The sequence below is a fragment of the Nasonia vitripennis genome, chromosome 3 (assembly GCF_009193385.2).
Source record: "Nasonia vitripennis strain AsymCx chromosome 3, Nvit_psr_1.1, whole genome shotgun sequence".
NCBI classification, from domain to species: domain Eukaryota; kingdom Metazoa; phylum Arthropoda; class Insecta; order Hymenoptera; family Pteromalidae; genus Nasonia; species Nasonia vitripennis.
The window spans coordinates 23,198,548-23,225,573 of NC_045759.1; the positions used below are offsets into that span (position 1 = coordinate 23,198,548).

The 27,026-nt window shown below is 41.3% G+C and overlaps 5 protein-coding genes across 9 annotated transcripts; 2 read left to right on the forward strand and 3 right to left on the reverse strand.

The window, feature by feature from the left end:
- Nucleotides 1-66: 66 nt before the first annotated feature.
- Nucleotides 67-8,145, reverse strand: LOC100119545 (transcription activator MSS11). Of its 3 annotated transcripts, none has more exons than XM_031927425.2 (7): nt 8,069-8,145; nt 6,031-6,419; nt 5,004-5,396; nt 4,289-4,568; nt 1,367-1,603; nt 968-1,215; nt 67-882 (listed from the first exon to the last, which is right to left on the reverse strand). In XM_031927425.2, the coding sequence occupies exons 2-7, from the start codon at nt 6,296-6,298 to the stop codon at nt 677-679; spliced, it is 1,632 nt and encodes a 543-aa protein (XP_031783285.1). In that variant the 5' UTR covers nt 6,299-6,419; nt 8,069-8,145; the 3' UTR covers nt 67-676. The 3 variants fall into 3 exon arrangements, with proteins under 3 accessions (XP_031783285.1, XP_031783284.1, XP_016838894.1); XM_031927424.2 differs by lacking the exon at nt 8,069-8,145 and adding an exon at nt 6,640-7,061 and having other exon boundaries at nt 6,031-6,539; XM_016983405.3 differs by lacking the exon at nt 8,069-8,145 and adding an exon at nt 6,640-7,061 and having other exon boundaries at nt 6,031-6,543.
- Nucleotides 8,146-8,304: 159 nt separating this feature from the next.
- LOC100119583 (adenylate cyclase type 9) lies at nt 8,305-18,511 on the forward strand. 2 transcript variants are annotated; one of them, XM_001603279.6, is made up of 11 exons: nt 8,305-9,154; nt 9,503-9,773; nt 9,950-10,946; nt 11,566-11,820; nt 12,182-12,651; nt 12,753-12,908; nt 12,994-13,193; nt 13,267-13,605; nt 13,677-14,035; nt 14,119-14,741; nt 14,830-18,511. In XM_001603279.6, exons 1-11 carry the CDS (start codon nt 8,874-8,876, stop codon nt 15,199-15,201), a joined length of 4,323 nt encoding a protein of 1,440 aa, XP_001603329.2. In that variant the 5' UTR covers nt 8,305-8,873; the 3' UTR covers nt 15,202-18,511. The 2 variants fall into 2 exon arrangements, with proteins under 2 accessions (XP_001603329.2, XP_008206219.1); XM_008207997.4 differs by lacking the exon at nt 12,753-12,908 and having other exon boundaries at nt 14,830-15,771.
- LOC100119625 (venom acid phosphatase Acph-1-like) lies at nt 17,043-21,909 on the reverse strand. Of its 2 annotated transcripts, none has more exons than XM_001603313.6 (3): nt 20,503-20,794; nt 19,871-20,406; nt 17,043-19,799 (listed from the first exon to the last, which is right to left on the reverse strand). In XM_001603313.6, exons 2-3 carry the CDS (start codon nt 20,377-20,379, stop codon nt 19,208-19,210), a joined length of 1,101 nt encoding a protein of 366 aa, XP_001603363.1. In that variant the 5' UTR covers nt 20,380-20,406; nt 20,503-20,794; the 3' UTR covers nt 17,043-19,207. The 2 variants fall into 2 exon arrangements, with proteins under 2 accessions (XP_001603363.1, XP_003426322.1); XM_003426274.5 differs by lacking the exon at nt 20,503-20,794 and adding an exon at nt 20,917-21,909 and having other exon boundaries at nt 17,760-19,799.
- Nucleotides 21,595-24,163, forward strand: LOC100119665 (armadillo repeat-containing protein 6 homolog). The gene is made up of 5 exons (XM_001603349.6): nt 21,595-22,049; nt 22,138-22,469; nt 22,540-22,838; nt 22,925-23,190; nt 23,437-24,163. The coding sequence occupies exons 1-5, from the start codon at nt 21,933-21,935 to the stop codon at nt 23,803-23,805; spliced, it is 1,383 nt and encodes a 460-aa protein (XP_001603399.1). The 5' UTR covers nt 21,595-21,932; the 3' UTR covers nt 23,806-24,163.
- On the reverse strand, nt 23,273-26,922 carry LOC100119701 (stress-induced-phosphoprotein 1). Its single transcript, XM_001603379.6, has 4 exons — nt 26,601-26,922; nt 25,560-26,070; nt 24,416-25,472; nt 23,273-24,331 (listed from the first exon to the last, which is right to left on the reverse strand). The coding sequence occupies exons 1-4, from the start codon at nt 26,607-26,609 to the stop codon at nt 24,259-24,261; spliced, it is 1,650 nt and encodes a 549-aa protein (XP_001603429.1). The 5' UTR covers nt 26,610-26,922; the 3' UTR covers nt 23,273-24,258.
- Nucleotides 26,923-27,026: the final 104 nt, after the last annotated feature.

The following is a 27,026-nucleotide window of genomic DNA, read 5'->3' on the forward strand; positions in this document are numbered from 1 at the left end:
TACACTACATTTTTTTATTCATTATTTATCATAATTTTGCTTTTTGTGCTTTATTTTTATGCAGTATATGACTAATTTCTTTTATTGTTTTTTTATGTTACAAAATCGACAAAGTTTTACATCCTATGAATTAATTGTCAAGGAAAACGCATCATATGTCTAATTCAATTACTCCTAAGAAAAGGAAGAAAACATTATCGTCGAAGCCTTCATACTTCATGCTACATTTATAAGAACTATTACATCGCGCTAAAACGAAAGGTTCACCCGACGAGACGTAAGACTTGAAAGAACAACTTATAAAAGCATCTATGAAATTGTAAATATTATATTTTTAATATTTCTCCAGCTAATACAAAAAACAAAACATTACACACGCTTCTACGAGGACTAGGATAATTAAGTGTTACAGTTACATTTTGGTAATAAATAACGCGTATTCCGCTTGCACACAATTCAGGCACTGTATTTTCGCATATCATCGACTCGCCTCTCAATCGTCGTCAAATGTGTCTCAAGAAAAAGTAAACCTCATCCCCATTCAACGACGCTCATCGTACTTCAGCAGCAGAGGCTCAAAACTGTCGGATACTATGTACTTGGATAGTTGGTCCCTGTCCTCGGAGAGCTTCGACTCGTCGATGAGGATGAGGCGGATCTTGCCGCTCGGTGAGGGTCAGGCAGATTGAAGTTGAGAGGCCGAGGCGAACTCGTAAAACTGGAAGCTCAATTCCTCGCCGAAGAGATTGTCCGTCGTCACGACTTCCGACTCGGCCATGTTCAAGCCTAAGGACGAAGGATTTAGGTCCGTCACGAGGTAGCCCTCGCCGATCAGGCCGCATTCCTCGGCTACCACTTCTTTCGAGACTGGGTTCAGGAAGTCTGTGGAGAAAGAAGTATCGAGACTGTAAATTTATAAAAAAAAAAACAAAAGTAGCTCTTCGACTTGGGAAAAAAAGAAGTTTACCAGTTTCTTTGACAGGACAAAGCGAGTCCGGCTGTCCGTTCGTCTGGCACTGTTGATTGTGAACGATCTCTCCGTTATTGGAGACCATCATCGGTACTAGATATTGCACTTCCACCTCTCGTTTTATTCCGCTGAGAATCTGCTCGGCGCAGTGCTCCAGCGATATCGCATCGCCGGCGTTGTCTTCCTCGACCGGCTGAGCGATACTGGCCGTCGCGGCCGCGACTTCGTCTATTGTTACCACACGCCTGCGAGAGGAGGTTTTATCTTTTTATTGTCGAGTTTGTAAATCTTTTTTCATGGAGAAAAATGTAAGGAATGGACAGGCATTTTAAAAATTTACGTTTCACAGATAGTTTAAACAAATTATACGGATAATCGAGTGGCTGCTTAACGTACGAGTCGGGCTTTGGCATCGCGTTATTTGCCTCCTCATTCTTGAGCGCCTGCCTGATCGAAGCTATATTGAATAGCTGACGCGGCGTTTTCGACTCGTCCTGACTGGCAATAGCCCACAAGTGTCCAGCTCCGTGTGGCGCCTTCGAGCCTTTGCGAAAGTGAGGGTTTATGGACAGGTTGTGCCGCACCGAGTTCTTCCATCGATCGTCGTTGCTCTTGTAGTAGGGAAAGTGTTCTCTGCAGGAAAAAAATAAAAAAAATACGTTCGTCATTCACAGAAGCAATTTCGTTTTAAAAAATAATCCAATATCCCTGTCTATATATTGCGAAGTATATAAAGAAGGAAAAAACGATCGCGAGACAGTCCGCGACGAAAATAAATCCGAGAGCTGGGTGACCTTCTCCTTTACATATACGACGAAGCTTCGATCACGGGTCGTGATATATCATCATACTGAAGGGAAAAGAAAGAAGCAGCCCCAAAGAGACCAGTATGTACAGAGCCGGTTAATAAGTTCCGTCGGTGAGAAAATGACGATTTTACTTGGGTATAGCAGTATATAAGCTGTCTCGTGATCGTCTTGGATCGGTACAGCACACGATTGTATATATATATACATACTTTAATCGTCCGTCAACTTTTAAATGTCTCTTTTTTTATGACGGCAGGGGATTTTAATATTGTTTCATTTATCACCGAGTAATTATCCCGTAAAAACCTTATACTCCTTTTCAACCTGTCCCTGCATTCTCCTCACAATCCCATCAATTTTCCTCGTCCAAACTTACCCCCCACCCCCTAAGCGAACCGTTTTCCTTTTCCACACTCGCGTAAAAAGAGAACCAACACCCTGCGCGCATATAATATATCCATCACAGCTGTAAAAGTGCTTTACTCTGCAATGTATATCCCAGTATAATGTACATACACACGCGCATACAAAGACGAGCGACGAAAGAACCGACGACGGAAGCAAGTCAAAGAACATAGTATATATATATATATAAGCTATCCTGTGTGTACAACATGCCCTCTCTCACCTGCGGCGATCAGTTCAGGGGTCACGGCACGTTAACCACCGACGTATCAGCCCTGTGCGCCTCGAGCTACGCTTCTAATTATTTCTCGGCTATACGCTCCTTCGTATATATATATATATATATTCATCAAGGGGGGTATATATTATCGGCTCACCTGCGCCTGCACGCGACTAAACGGCGCGCTTACGCGCTTCGCTGAACACGAGGCGATGTTCTCTCGTGCGTGAAAGACTGCGCAAGCGTGCGAGTTGTCTTCTGTGTGTAATAGCGGGTGTGTGTGTGTGTGTGTTTTTTTTTTCCGGAATTTTGGGATTGACGACCTGGTCCTTTTCCTTCTGTCTTTAGGGGGGTGTCCATGGTTTGGTGTGTAATAGGTATAGGGCTGATTATGCCGACGAGCTTATCCGGCTATTATAGTCATAGGTACAAATAGTAGCCGCGCACGCGTACTCTTTTTGTTTCGTTCGAACGTTCGAAGCTTGATCGTTAATATCGGTAATTTTTGACGATTATGAGTCGTTCCCGTTAGGATGTATTATAAAAGGGTGGCACGATTAACTCGTTATGGGCTGGATGTAAGCGCGATGAAACCTCGGTAAACTGCGCTAAACGTTGTGTATGTTTGCCGATCGATTACGAGCTTGAGAATATTTGAACAAAGGGTGAAACCGCTGCGGCCTTCAGTAGACGGCCCGTTTGCGAAGCGATTCTTTTCGAAATCAGAGCCAAAGTAGAGCTTCTTTTTTTTTTTTTTTTACCCGCGACTCATAATTCATATATAGATCAAGCGCGCAAGCTTAGCGAGACAAAGCAATAAGAGCGGAGTATTCGATATATTTATGTATAATACTCCTCCGCAAAAGAGAGACAAAAAAAACAAAAAAAAAAAAAATCAATTCTAAAAGGACAAAGGAAACCATCTTCTCGCTCGTTCGAAAGGTCGATCGCGTCGCGAGGCTCGCAATGGCCGTCATACGAAAGTTCTTCCCTCCACTGCTCGGCGAAATGGCCAGTGGCGTGTGCGTTGCGCATACAGGGGGTTGGCTTTAGATACACTACTCGTATACCTATATACACGGGGAAAGAGCGAGCGGAGGCGGTGCCGAGCTGTGTCGGTCGATGGGGCCACCGGTACCAGGCCGTACCACCTGCGCCGCTGCTGGCCTTCTCTCGGCTCGAAAGCTCCCGAGCTTTCGGACTTTGGTGGGTGTGGGCCGCTACCTTTTATCCACACAGGAGTGGGAATCTACGCGATAAGATGGCCGCTGAGCTTTTATTTTATTTAAAAAATAATTTTTGTTTATTTTATTTTAAAAAGCTGGCTGAACTGCACACGACGCATTGCGGCGGGTACTGATAGCGGGATTTCGTTGCTTTAATTGATTTCGCCAGAGCTGAGTCCAGTCAGTGTGTTGATTGGCGCAGGAAGGAGGCACGTCGAGATCTTATAATTAAAGTATGTCTAGCATTGCTTGTACGGAAACATCTTAATCCCGGTGATTCAGAGATGCTCGATGAATTGTCAATCGAGGAAAATATTTTAATTCTAAGCGATATCCACGGATTGATCAAAGTTCGAGTTCGGGTCGAATATTCGCAAGACGACATATCACACACACACACACACAGAGACACACATCAGCGGATGCTTATAATAACGTCGGCCTCTCTATCGCGTGAAAGGTCGGAGTAAACCTTTTTATAGATTAATATTATTCCGTGTGCTATACTATAGCTCGCGAGCGAAGGGCGAATAATATCTCTGCGTGATTTACCGAGGGGATTGTATAGACACGGCTACGGAACGTTATGTTCGAAAATCGTTGGCAAGCGAAATGCTTGCCTTGTAAAATTATAAAAATATGCGAATAATCGACTTACGAGATCCACTGGTAAATTGCGGAAACGGTGAGTTCGCCGCGTTCCTGAAGCGCGTGTTCGATTAGCTCGGTATAGGTGAACGGCGGCTTCTTCGGGCCCTGGCAGCGATTTCGATTCTCCGTCAGTCCGTAGTTGTAGGAATTGTTGCTCGACGTGGAATAAACGTTCTCGTTATTATGCCTCGTCGCTCCGGAAGCCTCGTAGTTACTCGACGATCGCTTTGCTGCTTCGTAAGTGTTCGATGTTCTATTGTTGTTGGTGAATTTGTTTTTGACGTTGCCTGAAAAGGAAGAATTATGTCGCGGCTGAGTTGTTTAATGCCCGAATTAAGGATACATCGCAGTTGGACGGCGAGAGCGTTTTTCGAAAATTTAAATACCCAGAGAGAGAGAGGCTAATATATATGGTGAAACGTTGTTGAATAATGCATAGCCAATAAATTATCGGTTAGCCGTAGACTTGGGGACACATTTCTATGCACGCAATCTGGCACTCTTTCGGCGTCTTTGTATATACCTGCATGCGCGAGCGTCGGCGTCGGGACTTTCTTGTTATACGTATATATATATATATATAAGCGTCGGGTGCCATATGGCGGGCTTCTTCTACGAATTCACGAATTTTTTTCGAACAATCTTGGGTCAAAGCGTCGATGCAATTGTAAAATCTGCAATACTTTCAATGATCGAAACGCGTTCGCGCAATAAAAACGTACCCTGAAGATCCTTGGGCGGAACGCTCCTATCCTCGGGCGCTTCGATGAACGAATCGAGCTTGAAATCGAGCAGCCACGACAGATTCCCGTTCTCCTGATCCTCGTAATTCTGTCCCGTCGCCGGCAAAGCTCCGAAAGCTCCTCCACCTCGTGATCTTCCAGTCTCGCTACTCTGATGATGCTGCACCTTCGGCATCGCCGTGTGTTGCTGTTGCTGCTGTTGCTGTTGCTGCTGTTGCTGTTGCTGCTGATTTAGCTGCTGCGTTGGCTGGTGGGGGTTCCAGTAAGGGTCTTGAAAGTCGACGGCCTGGATATTGTGTAACTCGTGTTGCTGTTGCTGCTGGACTAGACCGAGTTCCGTGAAGCTCGTCGTCGTAGTCGCCCCTGCCACTGCTGCAATATCATCAGGGGTTGCGAAAGAGAACGAGATTGTGTGTGTAAGTATAGTGGGTGGCGTGTCGGCTACTCGTCAAGCGAGAAACTTTGATTGGCTCTGCGGGCTTTCGAGCTTTTGCGTAGAGCGAGAGACGCGTTTTTTTTCTTTTTGTTCAACTTTACAGAGCAGGTACTCTGAATTTGTCGTTGCTTTGCATTACCCGATGAACTTTTTAACCTCAATATACAGCGATGGATTATTGTCTTATCGAACTGCCAGTCGAACGATGCGTTAAAGGTACAAGTAATAAGCTAATGATCGTTTTTATTTATCGGAACAGATACGACTAACCAAAGGCCTGAAAGAGGCTCCAAGAGATGAAATCGAGCTGACGTCGCGGAGATTTGGCGCAGGCACGTCCTAATCACGCAGCCGTAGTCACTTTTTTCCAGGAAACAAAAAACTATCGCTAATCATACAATCGATTTTCGATTATAGCGCATCTAGCCGAAACAATGAATTTAAAAAATGACTTCGAACGATTATCGTTATCAACGAGGGTAGCTAAGTAACGTATTTTTATTAACTCTTATATAAGCGCTTAAAAATGCGTGAAAAACTTTAAATAACGATTAGAAATAGAAAACTCACCAGCCTCAAAGCTCTCGAGCGCATCGTCCCAGTTACCATCGACGACGAGAACTTCGAGCCTCGTAACCGGTGTCTCCTGCTGCGGCTGAACGATCTGCTGCTGCTGCTGCTGCTGTTGCTGTTGCTGTTGCTGTTGCTGTTGCTGCTGCTGCTGGCCGTCGAAAAAACCGGACGCGTAGATCGCCTGATGCACATCGTGATCGAGCAGATCGCCGATCTGTTGTAGATCCAGCCTGGGCTTCTTGTGCACCAATTGCTGGTTCATCATCAGCTGGTGCTGGTGTCCGCAAACCTCATCGCAGATGCTCTCGATGTCGAGCTCCTCGAGGGCACGACGCTTCTGGTGGTTGTAGAGCTGGAGGTGATGAGACTCGTCGGTTGGCTCCGAGCTCGAGGATGGACCGATCATTTTTTTTTTTTTTTTTTTTTTTTGGTGATAGTTTTAAGGACTAGGAGGAAAAATTCAGTCGCAGCGTCTAGTAGAGTCTCCGACGGTTCCGAGCATTTGCCTGACTTGAAAAAAAAAAAAAAAAAAAAAAAACAATCCTTTGACTGATTAAAAACGAAATAGAAGATCATTTACACGCGATCGAATAACGATATATTTACCTTCGAAGTTATCGATCCTATCTGCCTTGGACTCCGCGTAAGCGCACTATTTTTTGCAATCGCGAATCGCACTAAAAAAACTCAACCGATTTCTGATCACTGACACAGCGATTACCGATCTCCATCGCAGATCACTATGAAATACGGGCTCGACGAGTCACAGGAAGCTCGAAGAACGAGGTAAAATAGAGTAAATAGGTGTATTATATAGTCCGAGGATTCGGGATCGTGAGTATATAATCCGTAGCGATCGGAGCTAGCCGAGCGACTCCTGCGAGTTTCGTTTGCTCGGGGCCACTGTTCACGCAGGTAAAAAAAAAGAGAGAGAGAGAGAGAGAGAGAGTACCGGATGCGCGCGCAACCGATCGCTTCAACCCTCCGTTTAATGCTAACGCTTATATACATACATCGTATGGCACACACACACACAGGTGTATATGTAACATATATATATATATATATATATATATATATATATACACGTATACGTATTACAGAGTTTCGGCGTGTGTCCATAGCGTGTCTGATTCGTAAATTGCCGCGGCTCTCGTCGTCGTTGGATGCACGCGCGCGCGCTCGCCTATAGGGCTACTGCAATTTGCTGGGGGTGGACGTTCTAATTACCCTAGACGGAGAGAGAGAGAGAGAGAGAGAGAGAGAGAGAAAGTGGAGATATATACGCGGGCTTTGGACTTTGGATATATCTATATGTGTATGTTATAGTTCGCGAATCTTGGGGATGCGTAATAGCTTGATTTTTACTTTATATATATATATATATATATATATTATATTTTAATCTTTATGATTAGAAATGCATCGCGACAAAGGTTTTATACCGAAATATGGCAGTTTGGCTTTTGGAGCAGCCCCGCTTGTTGAATCGCACGTCATCGATATGCCGCAGAATACTATTGTCAACGGACAAGTTTATTTCATCCCCTTCGTTTTCACAGCTCATCCACTGCAGAGCGCATGACTTTCAGGTAATGGCGCATAAAATTGTATACGCGAAGCGGAAGCTTCAAGTTTTTTAATGAACCGGCCAAATTTTTATTTCGGGCACAAGGTGCAAAAATGCAGGTCTACATAATCGAAGCGAAATAATAAAGCGAATCTCAAAACCGTTTATACGCGCGATCTGTCGGATCTCATAGTCTTCGTACACGTTCGAACTCGAAATAGCTATAGAAAACAATAGACATATATGTATACTGCATATATAGGTATAATCCGCATACGACGACAGAATACGTTCGAAAATACGTCAATGCTGATGCATATATATATGTATATGTATACGCGTTGCAACGAGTACTTTCGTCGTACATAAACAGGTGTGACATACGAGTGTTATTTACAAACATGAGATACTTATTCAACTCTTAGCAAACAAGCTTATACCTGCATATAGAACGCCCAAACTCACCGAAAGATAAATCCGTCGTTTTCGCAAGCACGTGACGGAATAAGAACAGACGCATCCGCAGAAAATACTTACATTCATCGAGTATCTTTCGAATAAAAAAAAAAAACCATCTCTAATCTTCTCAGCAGATAACCGGCAGTCCTCGAAATAACGTCAAAGTCATCTTTCGGTCTCTTCTCGGCCAACATTTCTTCAAATTTATCTCCATCACACGGCAGAACGTTATAGCACAGTAGCTCCTCGGCGGAGAGCTTGCATATACACATCGCTATTTCCACTTTTTTTCCTCCCCGAGTAGATCTGCACGTATACTCGTTGGCAATATACCTGTATAGCGGCGCGACAAACATGACGAGAGCAAGGAACAGCTGATCCCCGCCCGCCCGCGCCCGCGCGCGCGCGCGAGAGAGCGAGCGAAGTGACGGCACACTGTGCAGTAGGTAGTGTGCACACGGATCAGTCGTCGTCGTATCCCGTCCGCAGCAGCAGCCAAGCGGGACGATGCTTCAAGAACCGCGGCCTCGTCGCCCTTGACCTTCTATCTCTCTCTCTCTCTCTCTTTTTCTGCCAGAGAATTTTTGCTCCTCGCGTTGTTTTCCATCTCGCCGCGATAAAAAGCGCTGCACGAGCTGGGAGAGAACGAGAAAAAAGTATGTTCCCGCCGTCGTCGTTCAGCTGCTGCAGTGCTTCGTCGTCGGTTCGGTTTTTCGGAGTCCTCGGTTTCTCGCTGGAGTGATGGCCATTGTTTCTCACGCGACTGGTGTCAGGTGTTGTTGCTCTCGTTCTCTTATCAGCAGCCTCCAAGATGACCCTGCCGGTGGCTCGTAAGCGCGACTCCTCCGTCAGCTTTACTCACGCCAAGGATGAGAACAACGATGCCAGCGACGAGATACACATCTCACTGGCTCCGTACATCCAAACCTACCTGGCGCACAGTGGCCAGGGTTTGGGTTGTTGCGGAGTTGGATTACCTGTACCCTTCGAGAGAGCCGCACCCAGGTCCTGGTGGAATCCCAAGTTTGACTCTGAGATTCTGGAGGGACAGTACAAGTGCAGCGCATTTCCACAGATTAGGCTGCGCTTCAGGTGAGGCTTTTCACCGCTTACTCGTGTGAAGAAAGACTGCGTGTTTGACTTTTCAGAAGTTGATGAGTCTTAAATTTAGATTTTTCTGTTACACTTGTGAGAAGCTATATAGACAGCGTTTTCTTTACACTTGTATTGATAAGATGTTTAATTGCTATGCTAATGGATTCATTTACAATTGTGCTTTGAATACAAAGAGGAATAAATGATGTAACGGTGTACTAACTTATCATTCTTTGCATAAAATTCTGTACCTAGATAAGTTTGTGTCTGTATGTATATCTGCTAGCTCTGTGGCAATTTTTCTATTAAAATAGATCCATTCAAGTATGAATATAACCTTTTCAGGTACGCGCTCACCTATATTCTTTTGATATCGGTTTCCTGGCTGGCTTATTTTGTCATCCTTGGAATTGAAAACAACAGTATATTTTGGCCATATATAGCAGTTATGTTCACCGCTGTTGGTGCAATGGTCTCGGCAATTCTTTACCTCACTCACACAGACCACTACAGAAGTATTGTCTTGCCTATATCTGTGGGAGTTGCCTTGATGCTTTGTTGTTTATCAATAGTGTTTCTGGTCTATGTGCCACCTGATACAGATGGCTTAACATTGGTGAGTGTCAAACTGAGCTTTTAGAAATTAAGTGAGTCTGATATTTTTAGAAATAGGTTTATCTATATTTGCTAAATAGTTTCGCCTCAACTTTGTTCACTCAACTTTGTTCACTTGATCTGAGCATTGCTGAGTCAACTGTGAAAAAAACTTATTGTATTATGTGTTAATTTCAGGTCGGACACTTTGCATTGTGCTCAGAAATTTTGCTGCTCATATACACAGTCTTGCCAATGCCACTGTACGCGTGTACTCTAATTTGCACACTGTATTCATTTCTCTTTGAATTTCTAACTGCCTATTATTATGGCTCGGAGAGCACCAAGCAGGAGTACTTTGACGTAGTAATCCAAACACCAAATGCTGTACGCCTAAACATCGAAGATGACAAACCTTTGGCAGGTCCAGAAAGTGCTTCTTCAAACAACTCAAACAGATTACTGAGGCTTAAAAGACTCATAAACGATACCAACAACCTTATCAACAGTACAGCCAGTAAAATACCCGGAGTTCTACCCGTACTCGTGTCCAATATGAACACCAACCATAATCTTCTGAACGCCAGTGAGAGTGTCCATTCTGTCGACATTACTCTCACTCCGCACGAAGACATAAACTTCGCAACGACGTTGGCCATTCGCATTTTAATGCAGATCTGTATCCACCTCATCGGCGTACACATCCTCATAATGACGTTTGTGCGAATGCGAGGCACCTTCATGAAGGTAGGCCAGTCGCTTCTGGTTCGCCGACAGCTCGAGATGGAGAAGCAGCTCAAGGAGAAAATGATACATTCGGTGATGCCGCCCAAGGTCGCTGACTGGCTCATGGAAGAAAGTGAGAGAGAAAGGGAAAGAGAGGATTCGCTAAAGAAGGGCTCCATACCGTCCAACAACACCGACATCCGCTCGCTGTTCCGTCCGTTTAATATGCACTCGATGGACGACGTCAGCATATTGTTCGCTGATATTGTTGGCTTTACCAAGATGAGTAGCAACAAGACTGCCGAGGAGCTGGTTGGGATACTAAATGATTTGTTTGAAAGATTTGATGACCTGTGCGAACTTCACGGATGCGAGAAAATTTCTACTCTAGGAGATTGTTATTACTGCGTCAGTGGATGTCCTGAACCCAGGCCTGATCATGCAAAATGCTGCGTCGAAATGGGATTGGGTGAGTCGCATTTTACATAAAACATCGATAAAAATGCTTTTCTTAGTGCAGGGCAGTTGAAGAAAATTCAAAGTAACTGTCTTGTGTCAAATAAAAAACGTTACATTATTTTTCCACTCGAGGAGGAAACTTTTCTTCCATGTATGCAGCGGCCACTCCATTTGTCATTATGTCATTCTGACATAGTCTGTGTATTATTTTTTTTCCTATGCTGTATAATTACTCTAGCTATCTATCTATATTCGTCTGTAATTAGAAACAGCAATTAATAATACAGTGGAGAACTCATTGGACTTTTCGATCACCGTAACATCACTCCGATTAAATTTCCGTCCATCGTCTCATCTCTTTAATTAAACTCTCCGCGCTAGAAGAAAAAGCTCATTGGACCGAAGTAATTGAAAATATAAATAGGTTTCTCTCGTTCCACCGCTCGTTTAAACCCGCTTATCAGCGGATCTAATTTTAAAAAAGGTCGCCTCATCGAGAAAAACGTGAAAACGTCCGATAAGTACATTTGCTCCGACTCTCTGTTTGCTCCGAGCAAATCTGTGCCACAATTACACCTCCACCGTTGTAACCAAACATAAATCTTACTCTTTGTTTTTTACCTCCACAGCTATGATCGAGGCCATAAAGCAATTCGACATCGAGCGTAGGGAAGGAGTTAACATGCGCGTGGGTGTACACACGGGTACTGTGCTCTGCGGCATCGTCGGCACCAAGAGGTTCAAGTTCGACGTCTGGTCGAACGACGTCACTCTGGCTAACAAACTCGAGAGCACCGGCAAACCTGGGAGAGTACATCTGAGCGAGAAGACGCTCAGCTTCCTCGAGGAGCAGTATCTCACGGAAGACGGGGAGCCAGTCAACGGTAATTTTATTGCACCAAGAGATACATGCGTGTGTTTGAGGAAAGAGAGAGAGAGAGAGAGAGAGATGCTTTTTTACGACGAGCTATCGAGCTGCTGTACGGGTGCTGTAAAGTTGGTTTATCTCGTAATAATGGCTTTATGTTGAGATTGTGCTGGCAGAAGCTGTTATATTTTTAGCTTGAGTTGTTCTTCACTTTTTATGGTCGATTTTTACCAGGAAATTTTCCTTTCAATTGAGCTCACGATCGTATCTTTTAACCATTGAGAAATTAAACTCATTTAGCTTTACGGTTGATGAAAGTGCATTGTGAAACAAACTATTCTATAGAAATGAAAGAAAAAATTCTTCGAATTTTCCAGGCATCAAGACTTACTTTATAAAAACCCGGAAGGCAGACTTTATGTCGCAGTTCATAAACAATGTCAATTCGCCAACGAGCATCTCTCCAGTACTGCACGCACGTCACCGATTGGCCTCTTGCAGCAATCAAACAAAACCGCGGCCTCACTACCTGCATATGGTAACAAACTCGAGTAGCTACCGAATGAAAGCTAACTCTTTGCCGAGCATTCTCGACTCGGACAACGATGCAGATCAGGGCGATGACAAGGAAGGCACCAACAAGTCGCCTACTTCGACAGCCAGTTACGGAAAGAAGAAGTCCGGTCGAAGTAAAGCTTGGAGGTATTTGCAGCGTCAGCGTACAACCGAAGAGATGACTCCGCTCGATAGAGAGGACAGAAGAGGCGTTATCGTCGCCGAGGCTAATCAAGGACTGATGGCTGCATCTGCGACCTCTGCTTCTCTTGAGAGCAATGGATTGCAAAAGGTAGTGTGTTAGTTATGTAAGCATGTGGTTTCGCGGGGTGGCTTTGCAGGATGAAGCATGATTGTTGTGGGAATCTTAAATGTGTGGAACTTCTTGTCCAGGCTACTGTCAGTAATGGTGTAGAAATGGATCCCAATCCAATGCCTTCCAGTCCATTACTTCCTGGGCAAGATACATTGAGTCATGCATCTTCTGTATGCAGTAGGAAAGATTCTGGCATTCGTAGCAACAGTAGACGTAGTAGCATACAGCAACAGGTATTTTACGAATGAGCTAATGCTTGGTGATAATCGGGGCTTTTGTCTTGTGTATGCTTAATCGGGCATATATCATTTTTATCAGTTGTTCCTGATGAATGGAATGGCTCAAGGTGATTTATTGGGACCAAGAGTGAGTGGATATTATACTTCGAGTTCGACGCTGAATTCTACTCACGAGCCTTCATCTTCGGTTCCGCCGTACCCGTTTCCTCCGGCTGTGACCGACACATTCGGCGCGTGCTTTCACAAGCTCAGAAAGCAATCTGACTTGCAGCTAATAAGGTAAGCTATTTTTTTATTTTAACTCATTATTTTTCATTCCAGAACGTTTTTATGAGCATCAGTATTCTTGTAGATGCGTGCAGGACAACGTATCATCCCAAAGTTCGTACTTTGTCAAGCCGCCTCTATCGAGTGTCACGCTGTTCTTCAAGAACAAGGAAATGGAGAACGAGTACCGGGAGAATGCTCACAAGGCCTCAGAGGGCATCGGTGGCAATCCGCCGACTCTCGCTACCTCGCGGTTCAACACTTACTTCGACATCCTGATCTCGGCCCTCGTTTATACGGCCATCACGATAGCTCTATTCCTGCTGTGCAAACCCACCGTTCATTATCTCGTCTTCTTTGGCCTCGCAACTCTTATACAGATTTTCGCTGTTACGCTGTGCATCCGTCAATTGTTCGACCCAAGGTAGGAATTCATAGACGAAAACTGATGATTAAAGTCGAACAAGCATTAAAAATTATTTTATTAATTTTCAGTGCGATGCATGCTACGTTTGCTCATCGAATCTTTAAGTTTTTCTCCAAGTGGTATCCATGGCACGTCTGTGGCGCCTTTCTTGTCGGCCTGCCTATCGTTTCTATTCTTATGAACTTTTCTTGCAACAGTTTACGCTCAAGCCTCAGCCACTTTGAGTATTATTATAGCTACCTCGTCATCGTTGGTCTCGTGCATTTCTGCAACTTTACCCAACTAAACTGCTGGATGAAGAATCTTCTTGTGACCCTTACCGGGATCCTATTTATCTGCCTTGTAATGAGCCACGTAACGTACTACAATCAACAACGGGTCATTACGTTGCAACCGAATGTATCTATGGAGCTAAATGTTAAGTTAGGTAAGTAAAGATCTTGAAAGAGTATTCAGAAAAAAAAAATTTGATGTGCAAAGTACTTAATAGAAATCGTTTCTTTGACACAGGTAATAACGACTCGTTTAACGATCGTCCAGTATTTCCCATTCCACCCTTAAACCCCGACGATTTGTCAATCTCGAATACTTTGAGACCTGAGCTACCGGATGTCCCACCTGACGCGCCTAGCGAGGTCATACAAGGAGAAACGGCCTCGAGAAGTGGAAAAGCTCGTAAATATAACGAGCGTCTATATAATTCAGAAATCTTTCTTGATCTGGCATTGCTACTACTTCTCGTCTGGTTTCTAAACCGAGAATTCGAGATCAGCTACAGGTTGAGTTTCCACGGTAACGCAGTGGCAGCACGTGACAAGAGTCGCGTTCAGTCAATGAAGAACCAAGCTGACTGGCTGCTACATAACATCATACCGAAGTACGTGGCTGATCAGCTAAAGACCACCGCCAAGTACTCGCAGAACCACAAGGCGGTGGGTATTATATTTGCTACTATTGTGAATTTCAATGAGCTTTACGACGAATCGTATCTCGGGGGCAAGGAGTACTTGAGGGTGCTCAATGAGTTAATCGGAGACTTTGACGAGCTGCTTGAAAAGCAGGACTACTCAAACGTTGAGAAGATCAAAACGATCGGTAGTACTTTCATGGCTGCTAGCGGTTTAAATCCTCAGGTATGTAAATTATCACGCTGTCAACATTAATAGTTCTTACTTTGATGAATAAAATTGATAATATATTTTTCTTCGTCAATATCACCAGGTCAGACAACAAAGTGAACATGAGCACACGCATATCTACCAGCTATTAGACTTCGCGATGGCTATGCACAAGGTTATTTATGACTTCAACCAAGATCTTCTCGGTTTCAAGCTAATTCTTCGCGTAGGCTTTAATTTCGGCGACGTAACAGCTGGAGTAATAGGATCCAGCAAACTATACTACGATATATGGGGTGATGCTGTGAACATTGCCTCAAGGATGGACTCGACCGGCGTAGCCGGTGAAATCCAATTTGCCAGCAATTGTCTCGATGTCATTGCCGAGAGATATAATTACGAGCCCAGGGGTCAAGTCTATGTAAAGGGTAAGGACAACATGAATGTATTTCTGTTAAAGGGTAAAAAGAGCTGAATAAGTAGTGGCAACTTTAGTTTATTCACAAACAATTTGTGAATGTGAATAAATCGAAGTTTGCTTGTGGCCTAGCGGTGATTGAATAATTATTTTGAAAATGGAATCGCGCATGGGTGTGTATGTTGTCGAATTCGAGCAAAGAAATCTAGAATAATGTTCGAAATTTTATACGTGGGATTGAAACTTTGATATCATCAGGGAATTTGGTAGAGAGATATTTTTTCAATTTGAAATCATTGTGAAGATTTACACTGACGCTAGTTACTTAAGGATTGCTCATTGAAAGTGATCGAAAAATTTTAAAGATATTCCTATACTTTAAACAAAAAAACATTAAATTTGCAACAGCTATTATGCAAAAGGACTTGCATGATTCTTCAAAAGTTTTTGTACATAATGAAAATCCGTTTTATAATCTAATAATAATACCAGTTTTTTTACATATATTCAAATTATATGCTAAGATACTGATCACTTGTTACATTATAACATTTTTTACGGTAGATAGTCTTTTAAAATATTAGATAGCGTTTCAAATTTTTATCAAAAAAAAAAAAAAAAAAAAAGCAAAAGACTTGGGAAGTCTTTAAGAATACTAAAAACTAATGTTGCTAAACATTTAATAAAACTACAAAAGTCTACTATATACATAATGACGAAAGATTTTTCCATAGCTTTTACTAATTGAAATTTTTTCTGTTCTCAAATAATACTATTTAGCGACTCATGCAAAAATCAAAAATATACATATTTTTAAATAAACTATTAATTTTAACGACTGATATCAATTAAACAATAAAGAGGAGGATAGAATTTAGAAAATAATAAAGATAAATATTTATTGATTGCAAAATAAATATTAAAAAGAATTGAAAATGGTCGCTCGAAATAACCACTGTGATAAGTAATATTAAAATGCCTTTATTCTTTATCTGAAACTACCAAACATTCACCCTAGATATCAAATTTTCAACCCATCCATAGGCTTATTATACAAAGCTAAACAAAAAATGGCCAAAAACTTTCTTGCTATGAAATATATATATATATATACTATCTACAAGTCACGCGCATATTGCAACTCCCTTTGTTCGAGGCATACGCGAAACCTGGATGCTCGTTAGATTGTGATATGCGCACGCCTTAATATGCCTCGTTGAACGCTTGAAGAAATTGAACTATCAGCTCATGCGAAATATATTTATTCCAATAACATATTGTATTTTTGTAAATAAGTTACGCAGAAATAGGCCGGAAAGCAAACGTGAGCAACGCCAAAGCCGTGTCTGCTAGCGAACAATATATAAAAGAGAAAATTTACGTTGAATAAACTTATCCTACAGATAAACGCAGTGGTAAACGCGTCGCGATGTCAAGTATATATTGTTGTGACCGAGCCCGAACGTTGCGCGATTCGAACGCCAAGAATCGCGCATAGCGACCCCTAGCAGCGTGATCAACGACGTACCGTCGCGAATGTTGTTGTTTATATTACATTTAGTCTGATCCTGACAGCTGATGAGTCGGTCGTGTTTACGTATTATATACATTAGGATATATTACGAAAGTTCGTACCAAATGGTTTGTCAGTACAATTAAAGGTGGAGTCAGTTTGGTGTATAGCTTTCTGGCGATATTGCTTAGCTTCGGTCTCACGAGCGGTAGATCCTCAGAAACTATATTAAAAAGGAATACATCCTTAAGGATCAAAGTGAAAATATCGCAAGCAAATACTGTCTTGTCACATATAACAGATTTTATTGTTTTATTTATTGTTTGTATATAAGTTACTCCGCAGTTATTTTTTTAATCAAGTTTCACAGATCTTTACTGAGAATTTTAAAAATATCCTAATGATTTTTGCTGCAATTGTATATACTAATGAACTTTTACAATCAAATGTGATCAAAGTAATCTATTCCTCAAGTGTTTTTTTGTTGTTGTTACTAACTATTTAAATCGCTATTTTTTATTTTACATATCTTTATTGTGTATAAATATTGTAAATTTTAGGAAAAAAACACTTGTATGCATCTTTATTAATTTGATTTATTAATATGTTTTCAAAATATACATGTATACCGCTCGTGAGGAGTACCGGGAAAAAATTTGATATTTTAAATTAACCAACCATAATATTGTCTTCCGTGGCGCTGCTACCTTATACGTATCGTGAAACGTTTTATTAGCTTTCGTGTAAGATAAATATATTGTCGAAGACGTTTTGTATATTGCGAGCTCTAAGAGAGTATACATAAGATACTGCATGCCCGAGTCTAGCAAAATGTTTTCTTTCTATCTTGTGACTCTTTGTACAGTGATTGTAAATTTCTTGCCGTGTGAATCTCTCATTAAGAAATAACGTATTGCCAGCTCAACTGGAGCGGATAACTATTTTGCATTTTAAAGTTCTGTATGACTACCTTGACGAAAAGATTTGTTCTATTCACTTTTGTAATAAGAATCTGCATTTTTACGAATTCGAATATTTTTCACGACTCTTTATCTTCGCTCACGATTGCTTCGTAAATTTCTTGCTTATAATGGTCTTTTTGATAGTATTAATTATATAAATCACGCTCGCCGAAAAATGATCAATTGTACATAGAAATAACGTATTTTATAGCTTGTAACAGAACAAAATTAAGAAGAAATATTTTCGCCAGGGCCATACATTCCTTAACTCGATTACCGAAACTCCGTTGTGTACCGATGAGATATTTTAGTAGGTTTTTTTTTAAAGATAAAAGGAACGAGAGAAATGTGGAGACGGGTAAATGTCAAAAAAAAAATGTCAATGCTATTTTGTATATAGACGATATGAGAAAGACTGTCACGAGACTAGTTTGTCGCGCGAAAAGTGACTTTTCGTGTTTATCTGCCTTGATCCGCGTCAGAAAGTTTCGAAATTTCAAATGCCAAGCTCGATTTTATACTGCAATCACTTGTCTGCGCGTACGATTTTTTACACGTTGATAATTAGAAAGGTGAGAGAAAATGAAAAGGAGAGAAAATTATATTATATGTTGATGGTTTATTGGCTTTAATGTTTTCACAGCATCATAAGTCAAATTATTCGTTATACATATATTATATTATATATATTACTGTGTGTGGAACTTTACATGAATGATGATAAAAGTAAGACGAGAGTATCTTAATATATGTATATTATAATTATGTCAATGTATATATTACTTATTATCGTCGCCAAGAAAGACGAGTCTACGTTGTGAAGTGTTATGAAGTAAATTCTCGCATGAATTTTTAAAAGATCAAATGAGTTATGTAAACGAAAAGAAAAAAAGCAAATAGATGTTATTAACTGTGCGTGCATGCGTACATTGTACAACAAGTGAAAATGAGTGCGAGAGTCCAGTGCGCATACATATCTCCGATTGTTTTTTGTCAATGCATTTATTTATTATGATAAAATGTTTTACAAAATTACAGTACATATTGAAACTGTATAAGCGAAGAACATTGTGAATTACGATAGTTGGTGAGTGGCAATTATCTGTTGTTTGAATTTCGATTGCGTAAATCAAGTGGCAAATTTACTCAATTTGTTTCGTGAATTTTATTGAATTGCGATGAACAAATTACGCATTCTGTAATTTTAATAGACAGACAATTTACGTCAAGTAGAAAAGATTTCATTATTGAATTACGTAAAAAAATATTAATTGTTATGTTTGTTATGTAGAAAAGAAATTAGATTCGATCTTTTATAATAAGTTGTACATGCAAATAATTTATCTTCATTTACTTTTGATCAATAAAAAGAATATTTTAATGAAAAATTGCAGATCATTATTGAATGATAACCAAGCGAATAGAAGTAAGATTGTCAGAAAAGAAATTAAAAACACGACGATCAAAAATATATCACATTTACATTCAGCTTGTTAAAAACAGAGACTGTCAAGTTAATAATCAATTATCATGCCATAGAAAGCTGAATAAATCGATAAAAATGTCTGCAGTCTGAGCCCCAAGACATTTAAGTCAAAACGACGCGGTCGTCATGTCCCACGTCATCGAGCAAGCACTTGAGTTCCACTTCACCGGGTATCGTTTCAGCAACGATCCTTACAAATTGATCCAGAGGGCACAACTCGGCGCAACCTCCAAGATGCATCGGAAACATCTTCTCGCTCACTCCGGTCCACAGCATCGTTCTGACGAAGACTCTGCCACCAGTTCCAACTTCTCTTCTCTTCTCCAGGATGATGGCACTGCCGTAATTGGGAACTCGAGGAAAGCGCTTATTAAGAGCACGACTGAGCGCCGCGACGTTGTGACCCTCCCCACTGTACAGATGAATCTTGGCTTTTGTCTTCGCTGCTGTCATCGCGTCGAGGAAACGACGTATAAGTGGACCACTGTTCAATCGTCGCAACTCGTCGTTCTGGGATTCGAGGCTGTAGTGCAAAAACGTCATCTCGTTGAGAAGACCGTACACGCCTTCTGGACACCAGTTAGGTAGGCTCAGGTTCATGCTCTTCTGAGATTCCATGAGGTTGTAGAGCTCGTAGATACGCTCGTCCATGTCCGCCGTGTCGAGTCTTAAGCCGGTCTTATCGGTAATGTACCTGGTGAATTTCGATAGGTTTATCGAATGTTATTTATGTAACAAATCGTTTGCGTAAACGTTTAAACTCACCTATACAAGCCGTCATACTTGGCAAGCATCTTCTGCACCTCAGCCGATCTTCTGAGCTTATTCAGTTCCGAGTGATACCTCGAGCAAGCTTTGCTATTCAAAACAACATCGATCTCCCTTGACGGAATTATCGTCTTCGTACTGACGCACTCTTTAGCACACAGTGCCTTGACCACTTCCTCGAGCGACTCTTTGCAACTGTCCAAAGAAGTACTGTAGGTGTAAAGTCCATTGGGGAGAAGGTTGAAGTAGTTTCTACGTAGAGCAATCCCTAGACGACGAGCCCGATAACGGCCCAGATCCGTCAGCCGACCGTCGTAGGGGATAGCTGAGGCGTACGGGTCCAGTGGATAGCTTTCGCCAGGGTAGGGTCTCCGTTCTCCGTTACGGAAAATCAGCTGAACGAGCTCGACGTCGCTATTGAGCTGCTCGTAATGATGGTATTGGCTGTAGACTGTGATGCTAGTGAAAAGTGTTGTGAGCGTAAGTACGACGGGAAGAATCTGCATATTGGAACTAGTTTTAATTCAGTTGTCCTAGAACAAAAGGAAAATAAAGACAGTCATTAATTTTTGTCATTAATATTTCGGCATGAGCGTCGTGAAAAAATAGTTCACTAATTTCAGCCATACTCGAACTTTTGCACTAATTATTGGCATCAAAAACCGAAAGTTTTGTTTGTGTTCCTCACTACGCGATTTGCCTCTTCTAAGGCGTATTTATATACACAACAGCACTGAAGTAACGAAATTAATCTATCACCGTTCGAACACTAATAATGAATTACGCACAGTCTTGCATTTAACGTTTAAAATTCCAATGCATTGGACTCTGTAATTATAATAAAGCAATATATACGTTTGTATGTGCTGTCGCGCTTAAGCTTTAATAATGATCGGTACTATACAATGTTCTCTTCGATCTAATAATGAAGAGTCCGCTCTTATAAGAGATAGCGCTGCCATACGCTGGTGATTGTATTGGATTAGAAATATTTTTAAAATCGAAAAATTAAACGTTTGCAGTACAAAAAAAAAACTACTTACAAATCACACTATATTATGACGTCGACCGTCCGTGGAGGTTCAGTACGTATGACTGATGAAGTTGCCACCCCCAGCAGTGAGCAGGCCCTTATACGCATGTAATTTTAGGCATTTTGACCTGGCTAAGGTAGTTTAGTCGAGAGTGGGGGGGGGGATCTGTGCGATCGCGTCTTTACGTCTCCAGACAGCAGACGGACGCTAGGTTTCCCCGACGGCTCCAAAGCGGCGCGACGCCAACCTTAATTACCATTATATCTACTTATAGCTATTTGTATATTTAATCAATTTAATGTAGGCTAACATAGGCCATAAGTATGACCTATCTTTAATGTTATACGCATATAATAGTAGGACAAATATAACAATAGCGTATTGTTTTTTTTAAGTTTTAAATTCGTCCAGTAAGAAGAAGAGGTAAGAAGATATTATTAATTCCATTCGCATTCGCTACTCCAAAACAAATTTCTCATCAGCTGACGATCGCGCGTACACTGCATCCAGAACACTTTTTCAAATCTGCAGCGACTCTCCATCAACGCCCTCTGCAGTCACTTTTCCTTATACACGTGCTTTGCGAAATTGCACAAAAAGTCCACATACGCACGCACGTACTATGCCTAACTAACACACACTATATATATATATATCCAACAAACTGCCTGCAATCCCCTCCTCTGCACGATTACATAGAGACCCTGAAAATCGAAAGCATCAGCTCTCTCGCGCTCGGCGACTTCTTTATAAGGAAAATACTACACGAGTCGCGCGCTGTGTATACGTTCGGCGGCATGCGTCCTTTATTAATTCTCGCCGAAAAACAACGCCTCCGCTCGAAACTGTCTACTGCTACGCGACGACCAGTTATTTAAAACACTGCCGAAGCTTCGTTTTGTTTTCTGCGCTGCTCTTGTCTCAGGTGCGTTTATTTTCGGAGCTCCAGGTAGGCCCAGTTATAAAGTGCGTACTGTCGGTCGCGTTTGTTTCGTATAAACTGAGCCAGCCTCATCAGTCGCGAGATGGTTCGTGTGATAACCCAGGAGACGTACGACGAGGTCGTCCAGGAGAACATCAAGGAGTTTTCCATGTCACCCGAGGAGGCTATCAAGGATGCCATCGACCAGTTCAATGCGCAGGTGAAGATTAAAAAAAATAAAAAAATACGCGTGTGACTCATGCGTTCGTTTTATCAAACGTTTTACGACGATTCTCTCACTATTCCAGGGAGTTGACCTGTCTAACATCATCAAGGACTTGTCCCTCAACAGTACGACAGATGACATTACAAGTTGCATAAAGAAGCTCGCAGAGTGTGCAAAGACAGCTGAACATGAGCATGCGACTCCTTTGCTGAACAAGCTCAAGTCTGAACTGGAGAAGGATATCGCCAGGAGGGTGTTTGCGGGGAAAAATGGAGCCTATACCACACTGCTGGAGGTGATAACTAGCTGTAAGGATGAGCCTCTTCTGCTCCGGACAGCCTTGAAAACAATGACTGTCTTGATGACAGGTAATCCTGATTTATTAGATGATGCTGGAGTAGAGCTTCAGAAAAGGTTTGTAGCACATCTTTCTTTGAATTTGTCTGACACGTGAGTTGTGTGTAATTTTTCTTATATTCTCCAGCTTGTTAGATAGTAACCACAACGACCCACAGACACTGCAGTTAATATTGAAGTGGATAAAGGAATGTTGTATGAAGCATGAAATCAACAGGCAAATGATTTTCAATGCAGGAGTTTTGGAAAACTTAAAGTCCATACTTCATGAAAAAGATGCCAATGTTGCCGTTGTCAAAGAAGTTTGTGTTGTACTCAGAGCCCTAACATTAGACGATGATATAAGACATGCTTATGGAAAAGCTCATGAACACGCTGCCACCATTGCCAGACAAACATTGCGTACACTCACAGGATTACTGTCAAGTAATATTTCCTCTTTTTATATAACAAAAACTGAACAAGTGTTCATAATACTTTAACAATGTGCAATAATTTCATTAATGTTACAGTTTACAAGACTGATAAAGTTATAGTAGGAGAAATAATGTTAACAGCAGCATCCATAATAGTTCGAAATGAATTCTGCCAAGATTTCGAAGATGCTGGGGGTTTACAGTTCATTTTAGATGTATTTACAAACTACCCTGATGTAGAAAAAATCAACTGGCAAGCGCTTAAGTTACTCAAAAACTTAGCTGGTAACGACGATGTGAAAGCTCATATTATAACATCTGGGATTGCTCCACTGATTGTCTATGCTATAAGTAGATTAAGGGTAAGTATGAAAAAATAAAATTTTATCAAACTATTGCCTAATTTGGAAAATAACAGGGAATAAATTCAAATCACGCTTTAAATTCTATTTATCGAAATCAGATTTATTTACATCCTCTTGAACGAAAATCACTGGCATTTTTTAATAAAATAAAAAAGTAATAATTACAAGACTACAAACAAAATTTTCGTTAAGTAGAAGCTTCTTTTATGATTCGTCATCATACATTACTGTTTTTATTTACAGAGTTCAGAAGCTGTAGTAACAGCAGGACTTGCTTGCATATCAGCATTGACATTGAAAAGTCCCTCAAACGCTGGCGTCTTTTACGATTGCGGGGCCGTGCCGATTATAATCGATGCAGTCAAAGCTTATCCCAATAGTGCCAATGTGATTCAGCAAGCTTCTTGGGCAGTCAGGAATATGTCGGTCCGTAATAAGCATGAATCGAGAGAATTTATTGTATATGGCATTGAGGATATATTCAACAGTGCTCTCGAGAAACACGGAGAAAATTTAGAAAACGACCTAAAGGCAGCTTTGAGAGATTTGGGCTTGAAAGTAAATTTAAAGGAGCAATGGACTGGAAAAGGCCGCGTTTTGACGCATGATTAATGTGATTTGCTTTTACAAATCAAAATATTTGGAATTATTAATTTTAAAATAATTATTTTGGTTCGTTGAAAACGAAAAGATATTGTTATTTTATAATTAGTTAAATTATTTACTGCCTATTATTACAATTTATAATTTTTTATATATATATATATATATAAATATTGAATTAAACTGAACACATTTTTTCGTATTTTTGCTTTCTACTTTTTTTGCTGTATTTTTCTTTAGTGTATAAGTTGGGAATAACATAACTGATACACGTAGGCAATCAATGACAAAAACGTGTAAAAATACCCTATTTTTGTAAAAAGTTGATACACAATGATGACAATAATAACAGTGAAATAGAATATAATTCGAGTTGACCTTTGCGCGGAAGGAACTTAATGGAAAAAGCGTTTCGCTGGAGCTATACGTATATAAAAATGTTTTTTGTTAATGTCAACTTTATCAATGTATGGCTACAAGTCCCGATTCCAAAAGCTTCTGAAGTTTTGCTGCGATGTCTGGATTCTTTAGATGACTGCAATGAAAAGTTAACGAATTAATTTTCATTCAACGCTATAAAAATAATTAAATAAAAATGATGAACACAAAGGCTACTTACTCTTGCAATGCTTTGGGGTCGTTCTGCATCTGTTCGAGGATAAGTCGCATGGCAGGGTCTCTGAGAATGCTCTGCACCTCCGGATCGGCCATGGCTCGCTTCCTGACTTCTTCGGGGTTGGAACTGACGGCTACCGAACATGAGCGGTATCCATCGAGGGCCTCGGCATTGGTTGGATCCAGATCCAACGCTTTTTGGTATGCGGTGATTGCTTTGCCCTGTTGCTGCATTCCCTGCAAAATCTTGCCTTTCCTGATCCAACCCTTGATGAATTTGGGGTCGATCTCTACACACTTTTCGCAGTCTTTTAAACCTAAGTCGAATGCCGCCAGTTTTGTATAGCACGCTGCTCGGTTACTGTAGTACTTGGGGTCATCAGGATTTCTGAGGATGGCTTCTGTGTAGTGTTTTACAGCGGCCGCGTAATCACCTTCCTTGAACTTCTCGTTACCCAGCTCCTTTTCCTCCTCAGCCTTAACAGGGTCGATGTAAGCTTTCCTTTCTTCTTCTTTGATCTTTTTTTCGATATCAGACAGAAGCGTCTTGATCTCCGGTGTTCTGTGTTCCGACATCGATTTTTCGTAGTACACTTTAGCCTGCTTCCAGTTGTTCATTTTCTTGTGAGAGTGACCGATTCTCGTGAAAGCCTTCGCGATCAGCTTGAAATCGGCTCGGTTCTCGCGACCGATGTCAATGGCTTTTTCGCATTGTGCTATGCACTTTTCGTATTCCTTCTGTTCAAAATAAACTGCGGCTATGTTTAGATAATACGTAATATCCGTCGGGTCGATTTCGACGGCTTTGTTGTAGTGTTTTAAAGCCTCCTCAAAGTCTTTCTTTTTGTAGGCTGCATTTCCAAGATTCTTTTCTTCCAAAGCTTGCCTCTTTTCTGCAGATAGGTTTTCTTCTTCTTTTGGCTTTGGCTTTGGCTCTTCTGCCTTTTTCTGTGGTTTTTCCTCGTACTTAGGAGGATCAACATCCATATTCATTTCCGTCTCATTGAAGCCTAACAGTACACCGAGTGTTGTAATTACTTTTGTGTCATACAGATGAGAACCTGAAAATTATATAGCAAATTTTTAATTAGTATTGAAGATACCAATAAAATTACATTTGTAAAATGTGGAAAAATTTTAATAATTACTTAAAGATGTGGGGTTGGTTCGAAACTTATCCAACATTTTTATGTACTCAGGATCATCCAGATAAGCCTTTGTTCTGGGATCATTTCTCAACTTTGTCATGACATCTGCCCCGACGAAGGGATTACGTAAAGCACCTTGACTGTTAAATTGACTTTGACTATTTTTTTGAGCTTTGACCTCTTCTAAACCAGATTGCAATTGTTCATTTCTGGGGTCCAATAGCAGTCCCTTTGAGTAAGTTTCAATCGAGTCATCGTATCTTCCTAGGTAAGCCAAAGCACTGCCTTTCCTCGAATATCCCTTTGACCAGTCGGGTTTAAGCGATACAGTCTTTTCAGCATCTTGGAGTGCCAAATCGTATTTTCCAGCTTTAGCATAAGCTGCGGAACGATTGCTGTACAATACATGATTTTTGCTATCTATTTCTATAGCTTGTGTGTAAATATCAATAGCATCGTCTAACTTGTTCTCTGCCAAGAGTTTGTTTCCTAAATCCTTTAGCATGGATACCTTTAAAAAACGTTTATTCAAGTTAGATGCCTGATCTACATCAATGAGGAATAGTGTTTAACAATTTCACCAAGGACACTCATGGCATGACTGTACGGCAAACTTGCACAATCCAACCGCAAGAATTAGCATATTCAGACCGCCGAGTCTCGATAAAATATAAAAATATAAAATTGAAAGACGCATTCGATAAAATGACCGTAAAATTGCATTCAAAATTTCAAGTACCTTATGACAAGGCATTTCTCGGGCTTCATCTAATAAACATATTCACTCGAAGCGGCATAACAATTAAAAATCGCGACTACACCCTAACCACAAAAAAATAGCACGAAGCAAAGATTGAGAACTCATCCAAGAGAGCCCGATAAACCCGATAAATCTTGATCGAATAATCGCGAACCCAAAATAATCCACTGCTGCACTCATACCCCGCGAGAGCAGTGCAGCTCTAGAATAAACACAGCAGCAACAACGTGCATGCGGTCAACCACTCATCCATTTTATTGAATTATTTTACAAGCACTCACCTTTTCCATAATTCAACGATATAGCTTATCAAAAGGACTGACGACGAAAGAAAATAAGAAAATCCTCCTCGGGGTGAAAAACGAAAAGAAAATACAATTGCGCTGAGACTTCGCGAACAATCTAAGTAGGTATATAAGCGTCGAAGCTTCGACTATCTCTTCTTTTCACTGCGAATAACCGTGTGCATCTGATGCCGGTGCGATTTTTGGAAAGCTCGAGAAGCCCGTGCGAATCGGTCTGAAGTCGAGCGAGTTTGGGGTTATTGGGCGCGAGCCGCGCTGTTTTGTATCGCTGCGGGCTTGACGTCACGGCTTTGACGAACTCTCGAACTTTCTAGAACGTTATCGCGAGTTGAGGCGCGCGCGCGCTATATACGCAAAGCGAGAGAGAACAGATTCGAGGACTTGGCCGGATTGACTGAAACA

Coding starts and splice junctions, on each gene's coding strand:
- LOC100119545 (XM_031927424.2), bottom strand. CDS start 6,439: ATGATCGGTCCATCCTCGAGCTCGGAGCCAACCGACGAGTCTCATCAC. Junction 1,216..1,366: donor GCGATGCCAAAGCCCGACTC/GTACGTTAAGCA, acceptor CTCCTCTCGCAG/GCGTGTGGTAACAATAGACG. Junction 883..967: donor TTGTCCTGTCAAAGAAACTG/GTAAACTTCTTT, acceptor CTTTCTCCACAG/ACTTCCTGAACCCAGTCTCG.
- LOC100119583 (XM_001603279.6), top strand. CDS start 8,874: ATGACCCTGCCGGTGGCTCGTAAGCGCGACTCCTCCGTCAGCTTTACT. Junction 13,194..13,266: donor TCTGACTTGCAGCTAATAAG/GTAAGCTATTTT, acceptor GTATTCTTGTAG/ATGCGTGCAGGACAACGTAT. Junction 13,606..13,676: donor CGTCAATTGTTCGACCCAAG/GTAGGAATTCAT, acceptor ATTAATTTTCAG/TGCGATGCATGCTACGTTTG.
- LOC100119625 (XM_001603313.6), bottom strand. CDS start 20,379: ATGCAGATTCTTCCCGTCGTACTTACGCTCACAACACTTTTCACTAGC. Junction 19,800..19,870: donor AAGTATGACGGCTTGTATAG/GTGAGTTTAAAC, acceptor GAAATTCACCAG/GTACATTACCGATAAGACCG.
- LOC100119665 (XM_001603349.6), top strand. CDS start 21,933: ATGGTTCGTGTGATAACCCAGGAGACGTACGACGAGGTCGTCCAGGAG. Junction 22,839..22,924: donor ACTCACAGGATTACTGTCAA/GTAATATTTCCT, acceptor TTAATGTTACAG/TTTACAAGACTGATAAAGTT. Junction 23,191..23,436: donor ATGCTATAAGTAGATTAAGG/GTAAGTATGAAA, acceptor TTTTATTTACAG/AGTTCAGAAGCTGTAGTAAC.
- LOC100119701 (XM_001603379.6), bottom strand. Junction 25,473..25,559: donor AACCAACCCCACATCTTTAA/GTAATTATTAAA, acceptor TATAATTTTCAG/GTTCTCATCTGTATGACACA. Junction 24,332..24,415: donor GACCCCAAAGCATTGCAAGA/GTAAGTAGCCTT, acceptor TTTTCATTGCAG/TCATCTAAAGAATCCAGACA.